The following is a 25,203-nucleotide window of genomic DNA, read 5'->3' as shown; positions in this document are numbered from 1 at the left end:
CGCCCAGACTGTCTTAATTGATGGCACTCATCCGGAAGGGCTCCGCCTCCGAGCCAGGGGCGACGGTATCACGGTCGGGAGTCCGCGCCTGGCACTCCGGGCAGCCCCCTTAGCCCGCCGCCAGGCGCTGGGGGAAAGCGCCCGGACGCCTTCAGGCTCCGGCCTGGAGACGGGGCCGGCCTTCGCTATTGGTCGATCGGGGCAGAGGACGAAGGGAACGGAGCCCTGTGATTGGTGGGGGCCCCATCCGGAGGAGGCGGGGCCTCTTTATCAGAGGGAGCCAGGGCCTGGGGGCGGGCAGTCAAGCTGCTGGAGTGCGGCGGAGCCGGGCCCGGGAGAGGGACCGAGGGCGGGCGGGCAGTGCCGGAGTCCTCGCCTGTCGCCTCGCAGCCGCAGCCCAGCCCGGGGCCGGGCCCCGAGCCTCTGCCAGGGAGGCAGCGACCGCGCCGCGCGCCCCGGAGCCGAGGTCGCGGGGCCCCCAACATGCTGTGCTATGTGACGAGGCCGGACGCCGTGCTGATGGAGGTGGAGGTGGAGGCGAAAGCCAACGGCGAGGACTGCCTGGACCAGGTGAGAGCGGCGCCGGGGCGGCGGCCGCTGCGGCCCGGGGCGCCGGGGAACGCGCCGGAGCCTCCTGGCCGCGCGCCCCGCCTGCCGCGCGGTCCCCCCGCGGGCGTGCAGCTCGCGGAGGCGCCGCCGCCCCCTCCTCCTCCTGCCAGCCGGGGAGCCGGGGAGCCGGGAGCCGGGGAGCCGGGGAGCCGGGAGCCGGGAGCCGGGGAGCCGGGAGCCGGGGAGCCGGGGAGCCGGGAGCCGGGGAGCCGGGAGCCGGGGAGCACGGGGCTGCCTGCCCGCCCGCCCGTCCGTGAACGCCCGGGGCGTCGGGATGGGGGGCACCTGCGGCAGGTGTCCGCTCGCCATGCCCCCGCCTCCCGGCCGCCAGCCCGGGTGGGCAGGCCAGTCGTCCCTTAGTCCCCTTGTCGTCCTTGAGATGCCAAGGAGGATCCTTTGTTGAACGTGTCCTGCTTCCCAAGCATCCGCCATCGGCTTTAATGTTTTGCAGATTTGTCAGTGGTTGGGGTAACCGCTGCCCCCCACACGGCCCCACCGTCTCACGGCCCCGTCCCTTGTATTCTTGGCATCTCTGCCTTTGGAAGTTTTAAAAAAGAAAAGGAGGGCAGGGGGGGAGAAGAAGAATGGGTTACAGTGCATCCCAGATAGTAAGTTTGGCTCCTGTGGAAACTCACAGCAACATCCAGATCCCAAGATCTGAGAGGTCTTGAGAAACCTCTCGGAGAGCTTGGCTGACACTTGTGGAGTGTTTGCTTCCCGGGCTTGCTTTTTTTTTTTTAAGTGTCCATATGGCTAAAATCACCCAGTTACTGAACTAAAAATTCCTCTGTACAGACTGTGCTGGTGCAGAGTTCCAGTGCTTGGAATCCAATGGAAAACAGTCAATGGTTTGCTTCAGTGACTTTTCAGCTGCTTTAGAGGGTTATTGGCAAGCTTGCTAAGGTATTAGATCAAGTTCGAGCATCAGACAAAATCTCGGGAGTCTTTGAGCTTTTAAATTAGCAAAACACGCCAGGGTGGGTACAAATTCTGGATTTGTCTTTACATGTAATGCATACATTGAATGACACTCATCTACCAGGGCTGCACCGTCCTTCTGCTTAAGGGATGTGCTCATCTTTTGTTTTAGGTTTGCAGAAGATTGGGAATTATAGAAGTTGATTATTTTGGACTGCAATTTACGGGTAGCAAAGGCGAGAGTTTATGGTTGAATCTGAGAAACCGAATCTCCCAGCAGATGGATGGGCTGGCCCCGTACAGACTTAAATTGAGAGTCAAGTTCTTCGTGGAGCCACATCTCATCTTACAGGAACAGACTAGGTAAAATGGAGCCAAAATAAACTAACATAAAATGTGACTGTGGTGCTATTGTACTAAAACCATCCTCCCTCACCAAGCTATGTTCTATCTTATTTACTTCTGGACAAGAAGGGAAAAATTAGTTTTTAAAAATTAGCTGGAGATTTAGGATTATCCAGCTTTTTGATGAGGTTAGTTAGGAAGGAGCTGCTGAGGATACTTAATTGGCCCGGTTTAGAAAAGCTGAAAGGGGGTGCTGCTTCTAGTTTTTTGAAAACTTATCGAAGCTCAGGATTGAAATCTTATGAAACCCTAGTGTTGAGAGCTGTAGAGTTGAGGCGGCTAGGACTGCTTCCTCTTTACTGTCTGAGTGTCCTATAGTAACCTCTGGCTCAGCAGTGTTACTCCAGGTCATTGTTAGCTGTTCTAACTGGAAAGCTTGAAACACTTTCTCTTAGCTTACTTCAACTTGGTCAACTTCTTCAGTCTAGTCTCAAGTTACAGCAGCTAGAGTCCTGGCCGGGGAAAAAACAACTTCTAACAACTCTGATTGTCTGCTGAACATCAGAAGAATTCTGTGAGGTTTTTAGGCTTGGTTTTTACACATGGAGGTTTGGAAAAAATCATATTTGTGCACAAATGTTTTACCTTCCACTAAGGTACATATAAAGCATCATTCTGGATGGGTTGTAATGCTTTCCACCCAGTGGCCCTACCTTGCGGCTGCTGTTTTTAAACATTTCTTGATTGAAATTCTGGAGACTTTGCTGCCCACTGTAACTGAGCTCCTCCCCTGATAATTAGATTTAAAATAATAAATTAAAAAATGATTTTTTCATGCACAGTAAACCTTGGATAAAATTAATACCTTTCCTAATATTTCAGCTCATACTCCTGCCTTATTTATGAAGGAGAGGGAAAAAAAGACTCTTTTAGATTTAAAGCCCATTCCCTAATTAGGTTTTTAATTATGGCATTTTTTTGATTATTAACACTGATATTCTCAGTCCACAGAAAATTGTAAAAGTTATCAAATGCTTGATTTTTTTTATCAAAATAAGATTGCATTGGGATATAAGTAAAAGAGCACTTGAACCAAAGTTAGTGAGACTCTGTTCTGTTCTACTTCTGCTTACTACCTTTAAGCAAGTCAATTAGCCTTTTCTGTACTTTTTTTTAATTAAAAAAATCTACCTAAAGGAGTTGAACTAAGGGGTATCTTAGATACTATCAGTTCAAAGCCCACAGCCTACGGACTCAGTTTATAAGAATAGTCCTGCAAAATGTTCAAACTTCATTATCTTTCAATGCTATTTCAATCCCATTAATTTGAATGCTATTTACATGATTTTAATTTGAATCTGCTTTGTAAAAGCTTCACCTAGGGATTATGACTTGGAAATTAGTAGAAAATCATCACTTAAGAATTTTGATTGCACGGTGAAGATTTTGTTGTTTTTGTTTTCTTTTAATATTCATCCAGACCTTTCTGGGCTTTTGGATGAAAAAAAGTAAATTCCAGCAAAATCAAATATATTTTTGAATCTGCATAATGTGGATGAGTATTTCATTTAAATAATGGTGCAGTAATACTGGTATCTTTGTTTCACTTCATATTCATAGAATTCTAGCTTAAATTATTTATTAGTTGGTCATTACCATTTTTCTGTAATAAGAATTGTAATTTTAAAAATTAAATTCATTTTACACAATTAAAAATGCATCGACTTTTTGCCAAATAATTTAACTTTAGAATTAGAACTGTATTAGAATTCTGTGTAACCATTTCACAATCTGGTTATGACTGTGTTAACAATCAGTTGAGAAAAGAATTAAAGGCATGGATTTATCTAGAGCAGCTAGTTAATTTTTACAGAACAATTTTTAGAAGTTATTTTGAAATGGATAAACACCAGTTACTTCACTTGCTTTTTACTGGAATTTATTTTGTTTATAATCCAATGAATAATCTTTTGTGAATCCTCCTCCTTGACCTTTCTGAAGCCTTTGACACCATCAGCTATCTTCTCCATGTTATCTTCCAGTTATCTTCTCTCTCTTCTAGTTCTCCTACCTATTTGACCTCTGACACTCTCTTCATCCAAATCATGTCTTTCAAATGTGGGCATCCCACATAAAACCTGGCATTCTAGAGACTTCATAACAGTTTTGTTAATGACTTCACTTTCAGTATAATTTTGATGCTAGAATGTTCTTTTCTCCCTCTAGAGGATTTGATTCAATGATGATCTTGTCAGTTCCCTTGGATTCAATTATCATCTCTATGCTAAGGATTCTCAAATCTATTTATCCTATCCTAACTTCTCTAGACTCCTATCTCCAAATAGACATCCTGAACTGGATGTCCTGTAATTATCCTAAGTTCAATGTGCCCTTTCCCCAAGACCTTCTCTCCTTTCCACATTTCCATACTACTGGTGAGGGCAGCACCATCCTTCTAGTTCCTCCGGTTCTCATCCTAGGTGTCATCCTCATTGCCTAATTCTCATCCTACCCGAATATCAGTCTGTAGCCTGTAGCCTATCAATCCCTTCTCCTCTCTGATACAGCTGTCACCTTGGTGCAGACCCTCATTTCTTCACATCCAGACTGTTGCCTTCATCTCCTGTTTGGTTGGCTAGACAGCCACAGGTGTCTTTCCTCCATTTCATCCTCCACTCAGACACTAAAATAATTTTCCTAAAGTGAAAGTCCAACAGCACCTCCTTTCACTCAGTAAATTCCACTGGCTCCAGGGCACCTACAAGATCAAAAAGATACTGTTTGTTTAGAACCTATCCTACCCAATGCCCCAACCCCACCCAGGTTACCAGTCTTTTTGCACTTCACAGCCTTCACACACTTTTAACATACTTTTGAACCCAGTGACATTATTCTTCTTGTAGTTCCTCAACTCTGTCCAGCTCCTTCTTCATCTCTCAGCTCTTGGCATTTTCTCTGACTGACCCTCATGCGTGAAACTCTCTCCCTCCTCATCCCTGCCTTCTGTCTTTCCTGACTTTCTTAAGGCCCCAGCTAAAAAATAGCACTTTTAATTCTAGGATCTTCCCTTTGTTGATCATTTATTTTCTTTATGTAGCGTGTTTGTAAACGGTTTGCATGTTGTCTTTCTCCTTCCTTAGAGTTGAGACTCTCTTTTGTCTTTCTTTGTGTCCTCAGAATTTTTTTATCACAAGTGCTAGCACATAGTGTGTACTTAATTAAGGTTAATTGACTGACTTTAATGATTTATTCCTGTTGTCCTTCCCTCATCTTCTTCCTCAGTACTCCCTGCTCTAAAGATATTTTGGAATTCCATTTCAGTGTATTTGAAAGTGTGCTGATGAATGTGTGTGTGTGTGTGTGTGTGTGTGTGTGTGTGTGTGTGTGTGTTGACAGGAAATTTTGATCAAGCACTTCTTTTTTTATATTCCTAATTGACATTATTTGAAATATTCTTTTTGGGAAGTATTGTGACTTCTAATGCAAATAATACAAAAAAAAATGTTTGGGAGAAATGTGGTATTTTTAAGAATGGCTAGTCAGTTAAAAAAAAGAATGTGTATTCCAAAGACAAATTTTAATGCATCTAGAATTCTGTTTATATAAACTTAATACATTTTAAATTGTTGCTATTATTTTGTGTTCAGCTGCATTTTATAGAAGCAATGTGATATAATGCACATTGTTAGAGGTGGGGCTCTGTCAGGCAAAGTCAGACTCAGGTAGGTCAGGTATCTGAGCTTTTTTTTTTCATTTGTAAAAGAGAAACACTTAAATTCCACCCTTGTAAGGCTATTGTGAGAATTCAGTGAGATACTTAGGACAATGTTTCTTAAAGCATTGTATATACGTAAGTTGTTTTAAAAAAATCTTTGTAGCTTTCTGCTCTACTAGTTTTTATGCATGCCTTTTGCTTTTATATCTTATTCGTTCCTCAATGTATTCCTTCCTGCAGAGCTCTACCCTCAAACTCAACAGCACATTTGCTCTACTGATTTAAAACTTGGCATTCTAGAGACCAAATAACTTCACTTACAGCATAATTTTAATACTAGAAACTGATAATATTATTTTACACTAAGACATCATTTGAACAGGGATGACCAAAGTTTACTTATAACCTGTTGGTGAGTGAGGGAGAGGGAAGAATGTCTTGCTAAGCAAGTGAAAAAAAAGATGCAGAGGGATCTGATTTTGTGTGCTTATGAACTTAAAGTGATTTAAGGACTTGAAGTATCCATTTACACATAAGTATGTAATTACAGTGTCAAAAGCCAGAACTGCTTTGTTTTATCAATTACAACTTACAAATGATAATTACAAATTTATCTAGACAGTTAAGCAAGACTATTACTTGGAAATGAAACTGGTTTTCTCATTTAAAAAAACAACTGTGTTTTGGACTTAACAAATTCATTCCATCTTATTCTAAATCACCAGTCTGTATTATTGAAATTTTAATATTAATTTCATTCATTTTGGAAAGGGTTTGACTGTAAATGCCCCACCATTATAAAGTTTAGGAATATATAACTTTTGTGGGGAATCATAAAGTTTAATTGAATTGAGGTTTGTTTGTTTTTTTTTTTTAATTTTTGATTCTAGTCTTGTTGCTAATTTCCAAATAAATTAAATGTTTTGAACATTAGAGACTTAGGGGATGAAACTTGACATTTTATTATGCTGTAAACTAATCAAATTGCATTTTATCTGTATATACTGTGATTGTATTAGAGTAAGAGTTCTGATTGTGTGAGAGGTCACTTTTAACTTAAAATAAGCAAATACTTATTTGCTCTTTTAGGATGACAAAGAAGTATTAATGTTGCTAACTAAAAAATACTTTAAAATCCTAGAAGGTCATAGAATCATATCTTTAGAGCTGGAATGAACCTTAAAAGATTATCATGTCTAACCAACTCATTTTAAGATCAGGAAGATTTTAATTGTTAAATGACTTTTTTTCCAAAGTCACATCAGTGGTATTTCAAACCTAACTTATCGGAGTTGTTTACTGTGAACTGATTGAAGTCTACTTAAAATAGGGATATACAACAATAATAATGGGCAGTTAGTTGACCCAGTGATTAGAATGCTGGTCCTGGAGTCAGAAAAACACATTTTCCTGAGTTCAAACCCAACGTCAGATATTTAGTAGCTGTGTGACCTGGACAAGTCACATGATCCTATTTGCCTCAGTTTCCTCATCTGTAAAATGAACTAGAGAAAGAAATGGCAAACCACTCTCAGATCTTTGCCAAGAAAACCCCAAATGAGGTTGTGAAGAGTGGAATGAACAAGAACAACAACAATAAAAAAAAATAATAAACCAACAATTAACTTAAACTGTTCCACTAAATTTCATCATTTTTATCTGAATAATTTCTTCATTTTCATAAAGTCTTTTTGGATGAAGTGATGTGATATTAGAAGAGCTCTGAATGGGATTTGGAAAACTTGGATGTGCAGCCAGTACTTGCATAGCTTTGGTCACAATCACTTAAACTTACATAAAATGAAAGGGTTGAGCCTGTTTATCTCCAGAACTACTCTCAGCTCTGAGTTTTGTTGTAAATTTTTTATATCCCTATTTCTTCATGTTGATATTAATTCAGAATAGAATTTAGCTACCTTAACTACATTTCTTTGAAACAAAATGAATGTTCTTAAGGAAGATTACAGATGCAGGGTTCATGCTTGGGTTGGGGGGATAGGGTAATGGCTAAAAAATAAGATGTTCTTATATAATTTAGCTCATTTTTTATTAAGAATTTTATTTGAGTTTTTTTAGCTCAATTTTTTAAAATTATTAAGAACTACAATGCAGAATTTAAAAATAGTAAATAATCCTCATCAAAAAGTTTATAATCAGTTTATAATCAGTGTGGCTAGGTGGCACAGTGGCACACCAGCCCTGGAGTCAGGAGTACCTGAGTTCAAATGTGACCTCAGACACTTAATAATTACCTAATTGTGTGGCCTTGGGCAAGCCACTTAACCCCATTGCCTTTCAAAAAAAAACCACCTAAAAAAATTTACAGTCTAGTATGGAGTATTAGAATTACTGTATAGGTAAATGTCTTCATGAAATAGAATAAGTCTATAAGAGCTTCATTGAGAAATCAAGAGGAAGATCAGGGAAGGAAAGAAGAAATAGCTCTGGAGCAGGGTCTTAAAGAAATAAAATTTTAATAGCACAGATGAGATGAAGAGAGCCTTCAGTGGCCCAGAATGGACAAAGCATGGAAATAGTCAAATTTTTGAAACAATATATAGTGAGAAAAGACTGGAAAATTGTCTTATTTTACATCTGGAAGAGGGGCAGCTGGACAGCCTAGGGTGAGAGCAGCAGCCTGGGAGTCAGTAGGACCTGTGTTCAAATTTGGCCTCAACCACTAGCTGTGTGGCCCTCGGCAATGGCCTCCACAACAGAAATCCCCATTCTCAGAGAGGCTTTAGGGGCGGATGTTTGGTCCTTTAACTTTGTTCTTCCACCTTCTGCTCTAGGACTGCTGCGTTTTGGGGGAGATCTGTTCAGATAGGTTTTCTTCATCTTCTGGTTGATCTTAGTACTGTCCGTGGGACAGAACCAGATCAGGCTGTTCTTCCAAGAGCCTGCCCCCTAGACACAGGCAGAGGGGCTGAAGGGACAGTGTGGAGTCTCCAGCAAAAGTCTGTGGTATTTGGAAGTGGGTGGGGAGCTGTGAAAGGCTTTGGATTCTCTCTGTCCTAGTTGTGGGATTGGAAAGATTGTTCTGATGAGTGACTGGAGAGAAGTGAGGCTGAGATTTATTTGGTGCTTTACGCAAAACAGTTCACTCATCACAGCTTTCTGAGCTAGCTCATGCAAGGAGTATCATCTCCACGTTTTAGAGAAGGAAGCCGTCTTGTCCACGATCACAAACTAGCTTAAAACTTGAAACCATGTCCTCTTGGTCTGGTGCTCTCCCCACCCCCACGTTATAGAAAGATTATCGCAGCACTGAAAGGGAGCCAACCTTCACATAATGCCAGTTAAATGGTATACATTTTAAAAATAGTATCTTCTTTGAGTTTCAAAACATCTCTACAAGGAAATGCTGTTTTTAATTCTTATTTTACATGTATTAGGTATTCTTTATAACACTGGGCAAAAGACAGTCCCTGTCCTCAAGGCAAACAGAGCTGGATTTGATTCAGATCTTCCTGACTCCAGGCCCAGGGCTGTATCCACTTAGATACTCCTTACTCCAGAGAGTAATGATTCCTGGCTTAGGGTGGTAACATTGGGAATGGAAAGACAGAGATTTCTCATGTTCTTATGTTTTTATAAGAAAACATTGTTGTTTGAAATCAAACTTGAAACTAAAATAAAATTAATATATTTATAAAGATATGTATTTTAAATAATGAAGATCATGGTTGGTATTTTGGAACTCTTAAGGATTTCTAATGTGGAAGCAATTCATCAGATTTAATTGTTAACAACATTAAAAAAATAGTTATCAGAAGATTAGTAGATTTCATCTACCAAGTCTTAATTATCCCAGAGCCTGAATAATTTGTGTTTTTCTTCACTTATTTACATTTAAGGATGCTCTAGTGTCTTTGCTTCTAATCAGATTGATCCAATGCTCTCTGAATGTCAAATCAAGCATTTTGTATATGATTAAGGTAGTAACAGGGAGCTATTAGGGATGAATGGAGAATGAATTGAAGTAGAGACTGGAGGCAGACAGACCCACCAGCTATTACAACACTCCAAATGAGATCTAATGAGGACTCATATCCAAGTGGTGGCCGAACCTGACGTACTAGTAATAAACTTAGCCCTTCTGTCAGTGTTTCACAGATTAGCGATAATAAAGAGCTCAGAAAAGTGTTAATTGATTCATATTGTTTGCAATGTAGTTTTTAGCTTTATTTCTATTCTTGGAGAAAATAAGATATCATTAAAATTTTATTTAAATCTACCTATATTTCCCACTGTACTCTCCTCTCCTCCCCACCACAGAAAGTCACCCCTTATAATAGGAATATTTATCCTGGGATTCCTTGCCCATGGTTATATGTCAGGGAGTCCATAAACTTGGGTAGGAAAAAAATTACAACTTTATTTTCATTTAGTATTCAACTGAAATCTCTTTTTATTCAATTATGGATATAGGCAGCAAATATTATTATGAAAAGAGACCTATAGACTTTTTCAGTCTACCAAGGCAAAAAGGGGTGGAGAGTTTCTTTTTATTCCTTTTCTTTTTTTTTAATTCCTTGAACTTCATCCCTGATAAGGGCCTATCAAGCTTTTTCTTGAAGACCTTTAGGAATGAAGGGCTCACTCCATGTTTGAAGATGGCTCCAATGTCCAGAAAACACTCTACAGCCCCTCACATTCTAGTTATTTGGTTTTTTAAATTTTTTTTCAGTTACATGAAAAGGTGGTTTTCAGCATTCATCTATTATGAGTTCTATGTTTTTCTAATCCCCCTCCTACTCCCCATGGCAGCAAGCAATCTGGTAAAAAAGTCCAACTGCTCATGATAACATTTCATATACCATAACTTGTTCATCCATTCCCCAAATTGTTGGACATCTCCTCAATTTCCAATCCTTTACTGCTACAAAAAGAACTGTTAAAAATATTTTTGTACACGTGGATCTTTTCCCCTTTTTTATTATCTTTATAGGATTTAGACTTAGTAGTGTTATTGGTAGATCAAAGGCTATGCACTGTTTTATTGCCCTTTATTCATACAGTTCAAAATTGCTATCCAGAAAGGTTGAATCAGCTCACAACTCCACCATCTGTGCATTAGTGTCCTGGTTTTCCCACATCTCTCCAACATTGATTATTTTCCTTTTATGTCATCTTAGCCAGTCTTATAGGTGTGAGATGGTGAGTTGTTTTAGTTTTCATTTCTCTAATCAATAATGATTTGTAGAATTTCTATATGGCCATAGATAACTTTAATTTCTTTACCTGCAAACTACCTGTTTATATCTTTTGCTATTTATCAATTGGAGAATGACTTATATTCTTATAAATTTGACTCCGTTCTCTATTATATTTTAGAAATGAGGCCTTTATCAGAAACACTAATTGGGAAAATTATTTCCTAGCTTTCCTCCCTCATTCCTTCTAATCTTGACTATAGTGGTTTTGTATGCGCTAAACCTTTTTAATTTAATATAGTCAAAATTTTCCATTTTGCAACTTATAATGTTCTCTATCTCTTATTTGGTCATAAATTTATTTCCTCTCCATAGATCCAACTTATTTTCTTAATAAGTCTGTATGGTATTGCCCTTTATGTCTAAATCTTGTATCCACTATTTTGGTATAGGGTGTGGGGTGAGAAGTTTCTTTTTTTTTTTTTTTTTTAGATTTTTCAAGGCAGTGGGGTTAAGTGGCTTGCCCAAGGCCACATGGATAGGTAATTATTAAGTGTCTGAGGTCGGATTTGAACCCAGGTACTACTGACTCCAATGCCAGTGCTCTATTCACTGTGCCATCTAGCTGCCCCGGTGAGGAATTTCTTGACATAGCAAAGGTTAAGAATCTCTTCTTGCCTCATAACAATGAATCTTCAAAAAGGGGAAGGCTACAGTTCACTAAAACTAAACCAATGTATTTAAAAAAAAAAGTCTGGATTCCATTCATATTCTCTCTCACCTCATCTCTGCAAAGAAAAGGGGGAAGCACAACTCTTCTTAGGGATCAAACTTGATCATTATTATTTTGTAGCATTCTATTTCATTTGCATTGTTTTTTATTATTATATGTGAGGATTTTCCTGGTTTTGTATATCAGTTCACATAATTCTCCTTATGCTTCTCAGTATTCATCATTTTTATAATTTCTTACAGTACCATAATATTCCATTATTCATCTACCACTTGTTTATTCAGTTCCTCAATTGATGGGCATTACTTTTATTTACATTTCTTTTCTTCTACAAATAATTTGGTGTATATATATATATATATATATATATATATATATATATATATATATATATATATATGATAACTTTCTGTTTTTAATTACCTTCTGACATATGCCTGAAATAGATATCATTGGATCAAAAGAGATGAATATTTTATTCATTTTGTTAAATTCCAAATCATTTTCTAGAATAGTTGGACAACTTCAAAGTCCCACTGACAATGAGCGCATTACAGTACTTATCTTTTCACAATCTCTTTAATGATGAACTGTGTTCATCTTTTGCCTCTTTGTCGGTGTGCTAGGTATGAATTGAAACCTGCGTAACTTTAATTTGCATTTATTTTATTAGTGATTATGGTAGTTTGCAATTCCTTTGAGAACTGGTGGCTTGTTTCCCTATTTTTTTAACTTATTGGAGAATGACTTTTAGTCTTCTGTCTTTGTTCTTTATGTAACTTACATATCAGAACCTTATCAGAAATATTTGATAGTTTTTTCTTCTCTCCCATCTTATTCTAGATGAATCCGTTTTGTTCATTCAAAAACTTTTTAGTTTTATGCGATCAAAATTATCTCTCATCTTTTCAAATCACTTCTATACCTTGTTTGGTTCAGAATTCACCCCCATCCACAAAAAGTACCTGGTAAGATTTTCTTAACTTTTTTTAATGGTGTGATCTTTAATATTCAAGTCATGTATCTATTTTAAGCTTGTTATGGCATATCATCTAGGTATAAACCTAATTTGTACCATGCTGCTTCTTAGTTTTCCCAGTAGTTCTAAGAGAATAAGGAAGTTCCTTCCTAAGTAATTTATTTTTTTTCCAAGTTTATCATACCCTCATTCATATCCAGTTAATTCTGGTTTTTCTTTGTCTAGTCTGGTTCATTAATCTCTCTACACAATACCAAGGAATTTGGATAATATTTGCTTTTTAATAAAGTTTGAGGTCTGGAATTATTGTTCACCCTTCATTCCTACTTTTTCCCCATTATATTCCTTAGTATTCAAGTTTATATTCACAGTCTAGCCATGGTTTTGTTGTTTGTTTTCAAGCTAGAGGTTTTGGAGACATATTCTTTTCTCTAATTAATCATCCATACAGTTGTCAATGTCTTTCCAGAAACACGATTCAAACATCTCAGTGACTGTCTGTTACCTCCAGGGTCAGATGCAAACTCTTCTGTCTATTGCTAGGTCAAGTAGCCTAGCCTTTTTTGACCCCTTTATTTTAGTAATTATTAAATTTCCTTAGAAAAATAGCAATAACCTTGACAGTATCCATTTTTCTCTTCTTAGTTTTGATGGCTTTTATTGTGCTCAAGATCTGCCAGTTCATGTCTCGAAGAACATCTTCATAATACACAGGTGTTCTGAATCAAAGAGAATGGACTCCTGAGTGTCATGGGTGATGGATTCTGGCAGCATCCAAGTTTCCTTCACAAAAGTCTACACAACCGCCCAGTCATAAGAACCAGTTAAAATTTACCTCCTTATTCTGGGCAAAATATTATTGACTGTGAATTGCAGTTATCTTCAGTGTAGTCTTTTCAAAGTCCTTAAAAGCAATTGGGTGATCACACCTTCCATGAAATATAAAGCCTTTCTCATAGAGCCTGCCCCATGGCTAACTCAGTCTTCAAGAGCCCTCAGCTGTGTCATATGACATGACTTGATGAAACATCAGAATAGGACTTTTGTGGATGTTTACATTAATGTTGTGTCTTAACTACCAAGAGCAAATCTGATGAGTCTCTTATTTTTCTAACTGCATGAAGAAATTGGATTTTCCCTGTCTAATATCATCTTAATAGATTTTAATTTTTATGAAAACTAAATAATTGATTAATCTCAGTCTTTGTCTTAGGTAGATATTATCAATTGGAAAATTACACAGTCCTGGAATCATGACTTGATCATATAAAACATCTGCATCAGCAAATACTACAGTTGTTTTTTGGGTTTTTTTTTTTAGGGTTTTTCGCAAGGCAAATGGGGTTAAGTGGCTTGCCCAAGGCCACACGGCTAGGTAATTATTAAGTGTCTGAGGTCAGATTTGAACCCAGGTACTCCTGACCCTAGGGCCGGTGCTCTATTCATTGTGCCACCTAGTCACCCCCTACAGTTGTTTTAAAAAAGTATTACACAGGGGTGGCTAGGTGGTGCAGTGGATAAAGCACCGGCCCTGGAATCAGGAGTACCTGGGTTCAAATCCTGTCTAAAACACTTAATAATTACCTAGCCGTGTGGCCTTGGGCAAGCCACTTAACCCCATTGGCTTGCCAAAAAAAACCTAAGAAAAAAAAGTATTTCACAGTGTTGTCATAATCTTAATTTAATTATACAACTGGGAATGGAGTAAAATAGTTATTTATGTGCCACGAATGTAGAAAGCTATGCCTCATTTGGATTTAGTGTGGTGTTGCCAGTGATTTTAGAAATACATTCATTTGATTCTGATCTTTTGGAGAGCAAGGACTGCTTCTCTGTTGCTTTGCATAGTACCTGGCAGGGACTAAGTATTTAATAAAGGTTTATTGACTAATGGATTGATCTTGATTTCGTCCACAGGCACTGGCAGGGTTCCATCCTGGTTGACTTTGTATTCTTGGTGTCCTTTGCCAGTGACCTGTTAACTTTAGACATCATTTCAAAGGGAATATATATACAGAGAGAGAGAGAGAGAGAGAGAGAGAGAGAGAGAGAGAGAGAGAGAGAGAGAGCACTACTAAGCAAAAAAAAAAAAAAAAAACCCAAAAAACTAAAGAAAAACCTTCAAAAAAGGACACAGAGACTTTGACTTAATGCAGTATTCATTAAAGAGATGAGTCATTCAGTGATGCAAAGCAATTCCATCTAAGCAAAACATGATTAGGTTTAATATAATTTATGGTGAGTTAGACTTAATTCATTAGAGACAGGTTGTTGAATGAGGGAATAACTGATGAAGACTACATACGTTTTTGTTGTTGAATCTTGTCCAATTCTTTGTGGCCCCATTTGGAGTTTTCTTGACAAAGATACAGGAGTCATTTGCCATTTCTTTTTCCAGTTCATTTTAAAGAGGAAACTGAGGCAAATAAGGTTAAGTGACTTGCCTAGGGTCTACACAGCTACTAAGTGTCTGAGCCCAGATTTGAACTCAGGAAGATGAGTCTTCATTATTTTCAGCCTGGCAGAGGATTTTTATTCATTCTAAAGGCAATTGGAAGTCACTGGAGATGATTGAGTTGGATGATATAATGGTTAGAGATGGACTTAAGGAAAATCATTGGCCAGCAGTCTTGTGGTTGGATTGAAGGAAAGAGTGACTTGGTTTTCCAATAATTTGAGGAGACATGATGAGAGTTTGAACTAAGATGATAAGTGTGAGATAATTGAAAGACAGGGGTAGAAATAGCAAGTGAATTGCTACGTGGCCTGAGGGAGAGAAGTTGAGAATAAAATTGCAAGATTATGAATCTAGGCAATGTGATAAATCTAGAGATGTGATATCTCTAGAGCATTAGTTTTCAGATACTTTGAGGTTGTAAGGTAGGGTCTCTGATGTCAATAATGTGCTGGTAAAAAGTCAGTTAAATATGTTTGATTTATTGATAGTTTTGAGTAGAAAATTACACATTTGAATTATTTTTTATTTGAATATACCTCAGTCCTGGGTAATTTTTGCTTAAGAGTATAAATCACAAAACTAAAAAGGCAATTCTATTGGTCCAATAGACTTATTTTGTCTTTAACGGGAGATAGTCAAACCAGATCTGTGAAAAATTTATTTAATATGTTGAACAATGTAGTCCATATAATTTTAACCATGTTAATTTGTTCAGATTCCTTTGGTCTCATCAGTTCCAGGCACAAGGAGACTAGCTGAGAGCGGGGATGGAGCACAGGTAGCTCCGGGGAAGCTTGTTTCCTGTCATGAGACCCACTCCTAGTTGTTGAATGTTTTCATAAATTAAAGGGAAAACATCCAACCCTTGTATTCAAGGGATAATTTACCATGGGCTAAGTTCAACTGTAACTTTAGGATAAAATCAAAAATTGTTTTCAAAGTTACATTACAGAAACAGTTGCAAGCCCAATTTGACATTTGGTTTTGAGTGAATCTTTGATATGGCTGTGGATGATGTAAGACTCCTTAGTAAATGGGAAGTGTAACTTTAGAGCAATGACTGAGAGTAACCCTTTTAGTGATATCACCAGGCGTTTGGCAAATTAGCAACTACAATCCTGGAAGACTTCCAGATATCAGAAAAAATCTAATATCTAATTGGTCTATAAGTCTTGTCACTAAGAAAAAGGGGAACTGTATAATAAAATGTGTTTATGAAACAAGTCAACAGAATTTAGAAATGTTTTATGCCAAATTATATGGAGTGTCATGAAAATGTAAAATGGAAGACCTCTCAGTATTTTTTGTTCTTCAAGAAAATATATGCTCATTTTACAATTAAAATTTTTGTCAAACTATATTTGAAATATTTTTTAATAACTGTGAAAAATTTGTGGTATTTTTATTTTATTAAAAGAAAGTCTTTGTAGTACAAACATGAATTAATTAGTACAAAGAATCACTCATTTAATGTATTGAAACTTAATAGCATTGGCCAAAAAATGTAGTTCTGAGTTTTCCAATATCACTTTTGAGAAACACTTGCTAACTTAAGAGAATTTCACATTTCAAGGTTTAGCTACCATAATGTTTAGGGTAGCATTTCCCAAACTGTTTTCTAATGAATTCTGATGTTTCTACCAAGTCCTGGTGGTGTGATTAGGGCATTGGAAAATATCTTTACTGTAATTTTTCCATTCTAAAATTTCAAATATGTAACTTTGTATTGGAATAGGATTAGTTTTTTTCCCCCTCTCTCACTGAAGCATTAAATTTTTCTAAACTCTTACTTTTCCAAATTAATTTAGGGAGTACAATTTTTGACATTGCAGATGTAAAGTATACAATAATCTTTCTGCATATTTATTATATAAGAATGAAGAACTAGCAAATGCTCTCCAGTTTTCACACTGTGGTTCCTGGGAGTAACTAGGACCAGAGTACATATATTGTCTGCTTATCTTCTGTGAAAAGAAACACCCACTGCAGGCATGAAACAGTTGTTTGAATACAGCTGCTTATTTTGATAATGTTCAGTGAACAGTCTTGGGTACCTTTCACCTCCTTTACCCAGGAAAAAAACAAATAGTTACAGTCCAGATGCTTAGAAGAAAATTTAGTTCGGAAAAAACACTACACTCTAAACCATATCTACTGTACTGAATGATCACTGAATCACCTAACCGAAAAACAATAATTTTAGATTTTAAAAAAACAGTATGTTTATTCCACATCACATACTTCTTTCTCTTAAGAGATTAACATACCTAAGGACATGACCAGTGTTAGGACCAGTAACTTTTGTTACTAGAATCTCTTTATTTTTGATGATACTTTTCCTCTTCTCTTCCCCCCCACATCCTGCTCCCCATTTAAGAACTTGAATTCTTTCACCCAATAACCTAAATGATACTATGATTTTAGCAGGATGATCTATTTCTTTTAGAGGAAATAACCAAAAATCATTTCAGATGCAACCTAGAATCTGTGGAGCATATAGAAAAATTAATCTTCAGATAGATTTTATTTGCCTCCCATGCATGCAGGGAGTCAGCATTACTGACCATTGACCACCTGTTGGACTTGACAGCTGCCTGTCTAGACCTATGCATAGATTATCTGTGAGAAACTGAGAATATTGTTTTAAGGGCCCCTTGCTGCCTGGTGACTGGGATTTGATTATCACTTTAAACTTGAAAAGTCAGTTCTGAAAGTTTTAGGTTGAGTCAATAAAACATTTAACCACTTACTTCCCTCCTTATGGCTTTAAGCAAAAGTTCTCTCCTTCCAAGCTAGTTTTAAATATTAACTTCATACTTGTATTTTCTCTTTGAGGGTGGAACAGAGAAGCAAACAAGCAGGGTGGAGCTTCCCTAATCTTTGTCTAAGGCTGTGTCATAACATGATTTTTATGGAACTGCTGCTGCTACAGTCACTATTGCAAAACTTAGTTTTTATAGATTCCTTTTTCATATTTAGCATCATTTCTAATAAGCACTAAAGACTAGCAGATGTCTTAGTTAATAGAAACCACATTTACTTTCTTTAAGTACATTTTTACTTACATTTTTACTGTGGCTTATTTACAGGAGTTTGTAAGTGAAGGAGGAACTTTGTTGTTCTATGAGACAACTTCTTTTGGCAATGTTCAATAGCATTTCTCATCATAGAAGGCACAAAACATTGGATTAAGTAATGAGGAAATTGAGTCTCAGAACAAACACTTGTTAATACAACTGGGACATATGACTCCAAATCCAATGTCCTTTCCACTTCAACCCATTAATTGTCCATTTATCCAAAACATTTCTTTTATTTTTAATAAATATGGCTTTACCTCATAATGCTTACCAAATGTCAATAAATCTTTTATTCTGAGAATTAACCCACACATGTTTTAAATAGTGCATGTGAAGGTCAGTTACTGTGAATAATTGATCTGAAATATTTAGAAAAAACTCATTCTTTTGTTTTACTGTGATTTAATCTAGTTGCAATTAACACAGCTTCATTAAGAGCTTTTGATTATTTTAATTTTCCAAAATTTTGATTACTTAACATTTTTTGTGTTGTTAATTGACTTCTTTAATTACTCAGAATTTTTAAAAGTAAATTTATTCTTTTTTAGGCATATATTTTTCTTGCATATTAAAGAGGATCTTTTGGCTGGCAATCTTCAGTGTTCCTCAGAGCATGCTGTTGAACTCAGTGCACTATTGGCTCAGACAAAATTTGGTGACTATAATCAAAACACCGCCAAGTATAACTATGAGGAACTGTGTTCGAAAGAGCTCTCAGGTGCTGCCTTAAACAGGTAACTATGGGCTTCTGCTTTCACAGACCATTGACTTGATCTAGTGATGTGTGGATATAAAGTAAGGTAACATTTAGATTCTTACCCCTACCCCTTTTTAAAATAGCACTATACTTGAAATAGTGTTACATGTGAAGAGAATTGTGACCGTAACTTTACATGAAGAAATCTTCAATCACTTTATGTATTGATAGGGAATATCATATTATAGCAATAAAAGCCAATAAAATATCTTTCCCCCCTTCTTACATTACCTTATCTCTACCTCCATCCCAACCTAATTTTGAAAACTTTAAATTCTCACATTTGCCTTTCTGCTTAATTGATGATTTTCTATCTCTGAATAACTCAAGTAGAGAAATTGCCAGTACTTCAGCAAATCTTTAATTTCACTAATATTGAGTGTTCCATTCACTTATGAGGTAACAGCACCACCACATTTCATTCTATCTATGTCTCGTTGTTTGTTTATGACTTTCTACAAATCCTTCAAAGTAGATAATACTTAGTATATTAGTTTCTGGATATTAGTACATCACTAGACAGGAATCTATATATTATTGCATCATTTTTGCTATGTGATTGGCCTAGCTTCTTTGATAATCTTGCAGTGTGTGACAGCTTTTATTAAGGCATTTGCATTTCTTGCAAAATTTATTATTGATAATAGGCTGTATAATCTGTTTGAGTTGCCTACTCTTTTGAATCTTTTGAAAATGATGACCCAAGAAAAGTATTTAAATATATATATATATATATATATATATATATATATATATAATTTTACATGGTTTTTAGGTTTTTCTTTTATTTGCTTCTAAAAATTGGTTTTAATTCCCTCTTATGTTTATTTTTAAACTATTGAGAATTTATGCACAATAGAATAGAAAATTCCAGTCTATTAATTTCCTTCCATATCTTCAAATAAATTCTGTAACTTTTCTAATTCTAATTATTTAAAAGGTATTGGTTTATCAAAAAAAACCTCTTTGAGTATTTTGTTGTTTTTCAAACTGGAATTTCAGCTTTAAAACAATAATACATTTAAGCTATTTCATTATTTTCTTTTAGTCTTGATATCAATATAGTTTATCAATAATCCATTCATATAATATGCCCAGTATTAATAATCTTCATCTTTAAAGCTTCATAAAATAATGTCTCTGGCTAACTCTTTACTAATACAGCTTTTTTGGGGGGGTGTCTTCTACAGAATCACAGCGAAGCACAAGGAGTTGGAAGGGATGAGTCAGGCTTCAGCTGAATACCAAGTTTTGCAAATTGTATCAGCAATGGAGAATTATGGTGTGGAATGGCATTCTGTTAGGGACAGTGAAGGGCAAAAACTGCTCATTGGTGTAGGACCTGAAGGAATCTCAATTTGTAAAGATGATCTTAGCCCAATTAACAGGTAAGCAAAGTTATTAAAACTGTAGGCTATATTTGAATGGCCTTGATTACAAAAATAGAAAAAAGAGTTGAAGGTTTGAAAAATTTATCACTTAAACAAAATCCATTCTTTTGTGAGCATATTAACATTTTCAGGCTTTTGCCACTATTTAACAATAGAGTACTTAGAAAATGGAAATTTACTGGCCTGAAAGGCATTAGTAAAGTAAGTGTTTACTGCCAAGAAAGCACACCTTAGTACCTATAAATAGACTGTTTTTGATCTGAATCTATTTTGGGTAAATGCATGATAACATGGATCTATATGTTTATAAAAAATTTTTATTAGTATTGAGCATTACATATTAGTGAGTGAAGCGTTTGTTTGTCATTGACATTGTTTACTCTTGCCTAAAATGTTTCTGCTAAATTTAAGAAAGTACTAATGACTCTTAAAAAAATAAGCTGTGACTTTCATACATTCTTCTTTGCCTTGATCAAAATTGTTTTCTTTTGCTTTTAGAATTGCATATCCTGTTGTTCAGATGGCAACTCAGTCTGGAAAGAATGTGTATCTGACAGTCACCAAGGAATCTGGCAATAGCATTGTACTCCTCTTTAAAATGATCAGCACGAGAGCAGCAAGTGGACTTTACCGAGCAATTACTGAAACACATGCTTTTTACAGGTATGCATGGCCACTTAGATGCAGAAGCCCCTGGCAGCCAAGTGTCGCAGAGTCACTGAACCTTGTTTGCCTCAATCTCCTCATCTGCAAAAATGAGCTGGAGAAGGAAATGGCAAATCCAGATGGGGTCACAAAGAGTCAGACAGGACTGAACCAACAATAAACTTGTTAGTTTCAGTAGTCTAAAAATTAAAGTTGCACAGGTTCTAGTTGCCTCCATTTACATATAATGTTATGCCTGTTATTCTTCTGCAAAATTTGAAGAAAGGTTTGCTATATAGGAATGTTTATACTTCCATGACAGCAGAACTTTATGAAGCTAACCTAATTGACAGGTTGGTTCTGTATTTTTTCCCCCAGAAGTAATACTTATGTATGAATTATACAGGCATTTTTCTCCTTGGTTTATCATTTTCCCCCCTCTAATGTACATGTGCCTATATAACTGCTACCTCTGTAACTTTTAAAAATTTATTTACCTTTTCTTTAGCATGTAATGGTTCTCTATCTTTTCCGTTTTTGTATGACTATAGAGGACCCTTTTATTTTAAAATCCTTAAAAGCAGAGCTATCCATACATTTTCTTTATTAATTTAATATTTATTTATTCTCATTTTGTGCAAATGTTTTTTTATACATTAATAATATATTCTTGTTTAAGAGTAAACAAAAGACCCCCTCCCCCAAAAAAATAGAGACTCGCTTGAGCGATAAAGTAAAGGGGAGAGAAAAAAAATTAAAATTAAAAAAAATAGTAATAATTGTAGGTATGGCCAGATGGCGCAGTAGACGGAGCACCAGCCCTGGAGCCAGGAGCACCCAAGCCCACATGTGGCCCATACACCCAACAATCACCCAGCTGTGTGACATGCAAGCCACCCCAACCCCACTGCCCTGCAAAAACCAAACAAAGGGGAAAAAAAGACCCAAAATAAAATAAAATAGTAATAATAGTAAGGGCGGCTGGTTGGTGGACAGAGCATTGACCCTTGAGCCCGGAGCACCCGGGTCCGAATCTGGCCTCAGACACCCAACAATCACCCTGCTATGCAGCCCCAGGCAGGCCACCCAGCCCCATTTACCCTGCACCCTCCCCCAAATAATAATAATAAAAAATGCACTTCAGTCTGTGTTCCAACACCAACAACTCTGTCGTGGGTGGATCATATTCTTTATGATAAGTCCATCACAAAAGTTACTTCCATATTTTTCCACCATTGCCATTGTTGATTGCAACTCCCTCCTTTCTTATTTCTCCACTACCATGTACTATATTTTCTCTCTCCTTTCACTCTGACTCTGCTGTAGGGTCACTGAGTGGCACAGCAGACATTCCTGACCCTGGGGCCAAGAGGCCCTGAGCCCCCAAACCACCCCTTAGGCCCAGCATCCACTTGGCCCTATGGTCCCGGACAGGCCATCCAATCCCAGCCCCTTGCAAGAAGTAAAAAAGAAAATGTGTTATATCTGACCACTCTCCCCCCATGGCCCATCCTCTCCTCCATCACTCACATCACCCCCCTTCCCCTGTCCCCCCCCTTCTTACTCCAGATGTCTATACCCCATTGAGTATATATGCTGTTTCCTCTCCTAACCACCTCTGATGAGAGCGAAGATTCCCTCATTCCCCCTTGCCTTCCCTGCTTCCATATCATTGCAATAGCTCATTGTAATAAAGAAAAATCTTATGTGAAATATCTTGGCCTATTCCCCCTCTCCTTTTTCTTTCTCCCATTACATTTCCCTTTTTTCTATTGACTCCATTTTTACACCATATTTTATCTTCAAATTCAGCTTTCTCCTGTGCTTCATCTATAAAAGCTCCTTCTACCTGCTCTGTTAATTGAGAAGATTCATATGAGTATTATCAGTGTCATTTTTCTATGCAGGAATACATGCAGTTCATCATCATTAAGTCCTTCATATTTTCCCCTTCTCCTCCAATCTCTATGCTTCACCTAGTCCTGTATTTGAAGATCAAACCTTCTGTTCAGCTCTGGTCATTCCAACAGGAACATTTGAAATTTCCCTGGTTCATTGAAAATCCATCTTTTTTCCCTGGAAGAGGACATTCAGTTTTGCTGGGTAGTTGATTCTCGGTTGCATTCTAAGCTCTTGCCTTCCAGTATATTATATTCCAAGGCCTACAAGCTTTTAATGTAGTTGCTGCTAAGTCCCATGAGATCCTGATTGCAGCTCCACGGTATTTGAATTGTGTCCTTCTGGCTGCTCGTAATATTTTCTCTTTGACTTGGGAGTTCTGGAACTTGGCTATAATATTCCCGGGGGTTGGTTTTTTGGGATCTTTTTCTCAGGGGGGGATCGGTGGATTCTCTCCATTTCTATTTTGCCCTCTGCTTCTAGGATATCAGGGCAATTTTCCTGTAGTAATTCTTTGAAAATGATGTCAAGGCTCTTTTCCTGATCATGACTTTCAGGTATTCCAATAATTTTTAAATTATCTTTCCTAAATCTGTTTTCCATATCAGTTGTTTTCTCAATGAGATGTTTTACATTTTCTTCTAATTTTTCATTCTTTTGGTTTTGAAGTAGAGTCCTGATTTCTCATAAATTCAGCAATCTCCCTGAGTTCTGTTACTTGTCTGAAGGATTTGTTTTCCTCAGAGAGCTTTCTTATCTCTTTTTCCTTCTGGCCAATTCTGCTTTTTAAAGCATTCTTCTCCTCAATAACTTTTTGCTGTTTTATCCATTTGATCTAAGCTGGTTTTTAGCATGCTATTTTCTTCAGCATTTTTTTGGATTTCCTTGACTAAGCTGCTCACTTCATTTTCATGTTTTTCCTGCATCTCTCTCATTTCTTTTCCCAGTTTTTCTTCCAACTCCCTCATTTGATTTTCAAAGTCTTTTTTGAGCTCTGTCATAGCCTGAGCCCAATTTCTGTTTTTCTTGGAGTCTTTAGATGCAGGAGCTTGTGCTTCCTCATCTTCATACTGAGTGTTTTGATCCTTCTTTGGCATAGAGGCAAAATATTTCTCAATGGTGTTCCTCTTGTTTCTCTGCTTGCTCATTTCCCCAGCCTGAGCCTGGGTTTGGGGTGCTTCCTGAGCTTTTGGGACACTCCCACGAGGGTGTCAGTGTGTGAGGCTCTGTCCTCCCTCCTGGTCTGTGAATGACCATATGTGCCCCCCTCTGCCACGGGACTGAGGTGGGGGGGTACCTGCTGTTCTGTGGGGGCAGGCCTAGAGATCAGGATCTGAATGTGGTCATAACTCCAGCATCCTGTTCCAGGGGCAGAAGACAGAGCTGGGCAGTCTCTCTTCACTCCCCTCCCTAGGTTCAATGGGCTCATGCCCTGGGGGCTCCTGCTTACCCACCTGCTTCTGTTTCCTGGATCTGGACTGAGGTGGCCACGCTGCTCGCTGTGTGTCCTGAAGGCTGGGTTTCTTGTGCTGGTTCTGGCAGAGGTCCCCCACTGTTCCCCCACTTTGTGTCTGGTGCTCCCCAGGGCACAGGTCAGGAAACTCCCCCACTGCTGTGAGCTGCAGCTCCCGGCACCCTGGGGCTGCCTCTGGGAAGCTGAAGTTCTTTCGCTCTGGCAGGGCCTGCCCCTCTGACCCCAAGGAGCAGAGACTTTCTGCTCTTTTCCAGGTTACCTTCAGTAGGAGAACTGCCTCACTGGGTCCCTCTGTGGGTTCTGTCTCTCAAAAATTTAGAGTCCTTAGTTTATAAGTTTTATGAGAGAGCATCTAAGAGATGTTCCTCTCTTGTCGCCATATTGGCTCCACCCCCTATCCATACATTTTCAAACCCACATAAAATAGAAAGATGCTCTTACTGAAAGTGCAATCCCAAGGTTTAAATTTTCAGACCTGCATTATTTAATGGCTGAATCCTAGAACTATCCATATAGAATCTTATGTATCAAAGGAGATTTTTGTTCAATCTGTTGTTGCAGGTGTGACACAGTTACCAGTGCTGTCATGATGCAGTATAGTCGAGACTTAAAGGGTCACCTGGCATCCTTGTTTCTAAATGAAAACATTAACCTTGGCAAAAAGTATGTCTTTGACATTAAGCGAACATCTAAGGAGGTGTATGACCATGCCCGGAGGGCTCTTTATAATGCTGGGGTTGTGGACCTGGTTCCAAGAAGTGACCAGAGCCCGCCCAGTTCTCCCCTGAAGGCTTCAGAGAGCAGCATGAACTGTGGCAGCTGTGAGGGGCTCAGCTGCCAGCAAAGCAAAGCACTCCAGGAAAAGTTACGGAAGCTCAAGGAAGCCATGCTCTGTATGGTCTGCTGTGAAGAGGAAATCAACTCGACTTTCTGCCCTTGTGGTCACACAGTGTGCTGTGAAGGTTGTGCAGCCCAGCTCCAGGTAGGCATGGTGGCAAGGGAACAAGGTCCTCTTTGGCCTCCTCTTTAGGTTGTCTTTTAACA

General features: G+C 38.1%; 1 protein-coding gene across 2 annotated transcripts in view; it reads left to right on the top strand.

The window, feature by feature from the left end:
* The first annotated feature begins 375 nt into the window (after positions 1–375).
* MYLIP (myosin regulatory light chain interacting protein) overlaps positions 376–25,203 on the top strand; it is a 60,257-nt gene continuing 35,429 nt past the window's right edge. For both annotated transcript variants that reach the window (XM_074207394.1, XM_074207393.1), the window contains exons 1-6: positions 376–570; positions 1,700–1,890; positions 18,542–18,727; positions 19,941–20,138; positions 20,640–20,804; positions 24,721–25,141. In XM_074207394.1, coding sequence (XP_074063495.1) covers positions 484–570; positions 1,700–1,890; positions 18,542–18,727; positions 19,941–20,138; positions 20,640–20,804; positions 24,721–25,141 — 1,248 coding nt within the window. In that variant the 5' untranslated portion in view covers positions 376–483. The remainder of the gene's footprint in view (positions 571–1,699; positions 1,891–18,541; positions 18,728–19,940; positions 20,139–20,639; positions 20,805–24,720; positions 25,142–25,203) is intronic.

This window comes from Macrotis lagotis, chromosome X, assembly GCF_037893015.1.
Source record: "Macrotis lagotis isolate mMagLag1 chromosome X, bilby.v1.9.chrom.fasta, whole genome shotgun sequence".
In the NCBI taxonomy this organism is placed as follows: Eukaryota; Metazoa; Chordata; class Mammalia; order Peramelemorphia; family Peramelidae; genus Macrotis; species Macrotis lagotis.
Note: the sequence above shows the minus strand (reverse complement) of the source record. Positions and strands in the feature narration are given on the sequence as shown.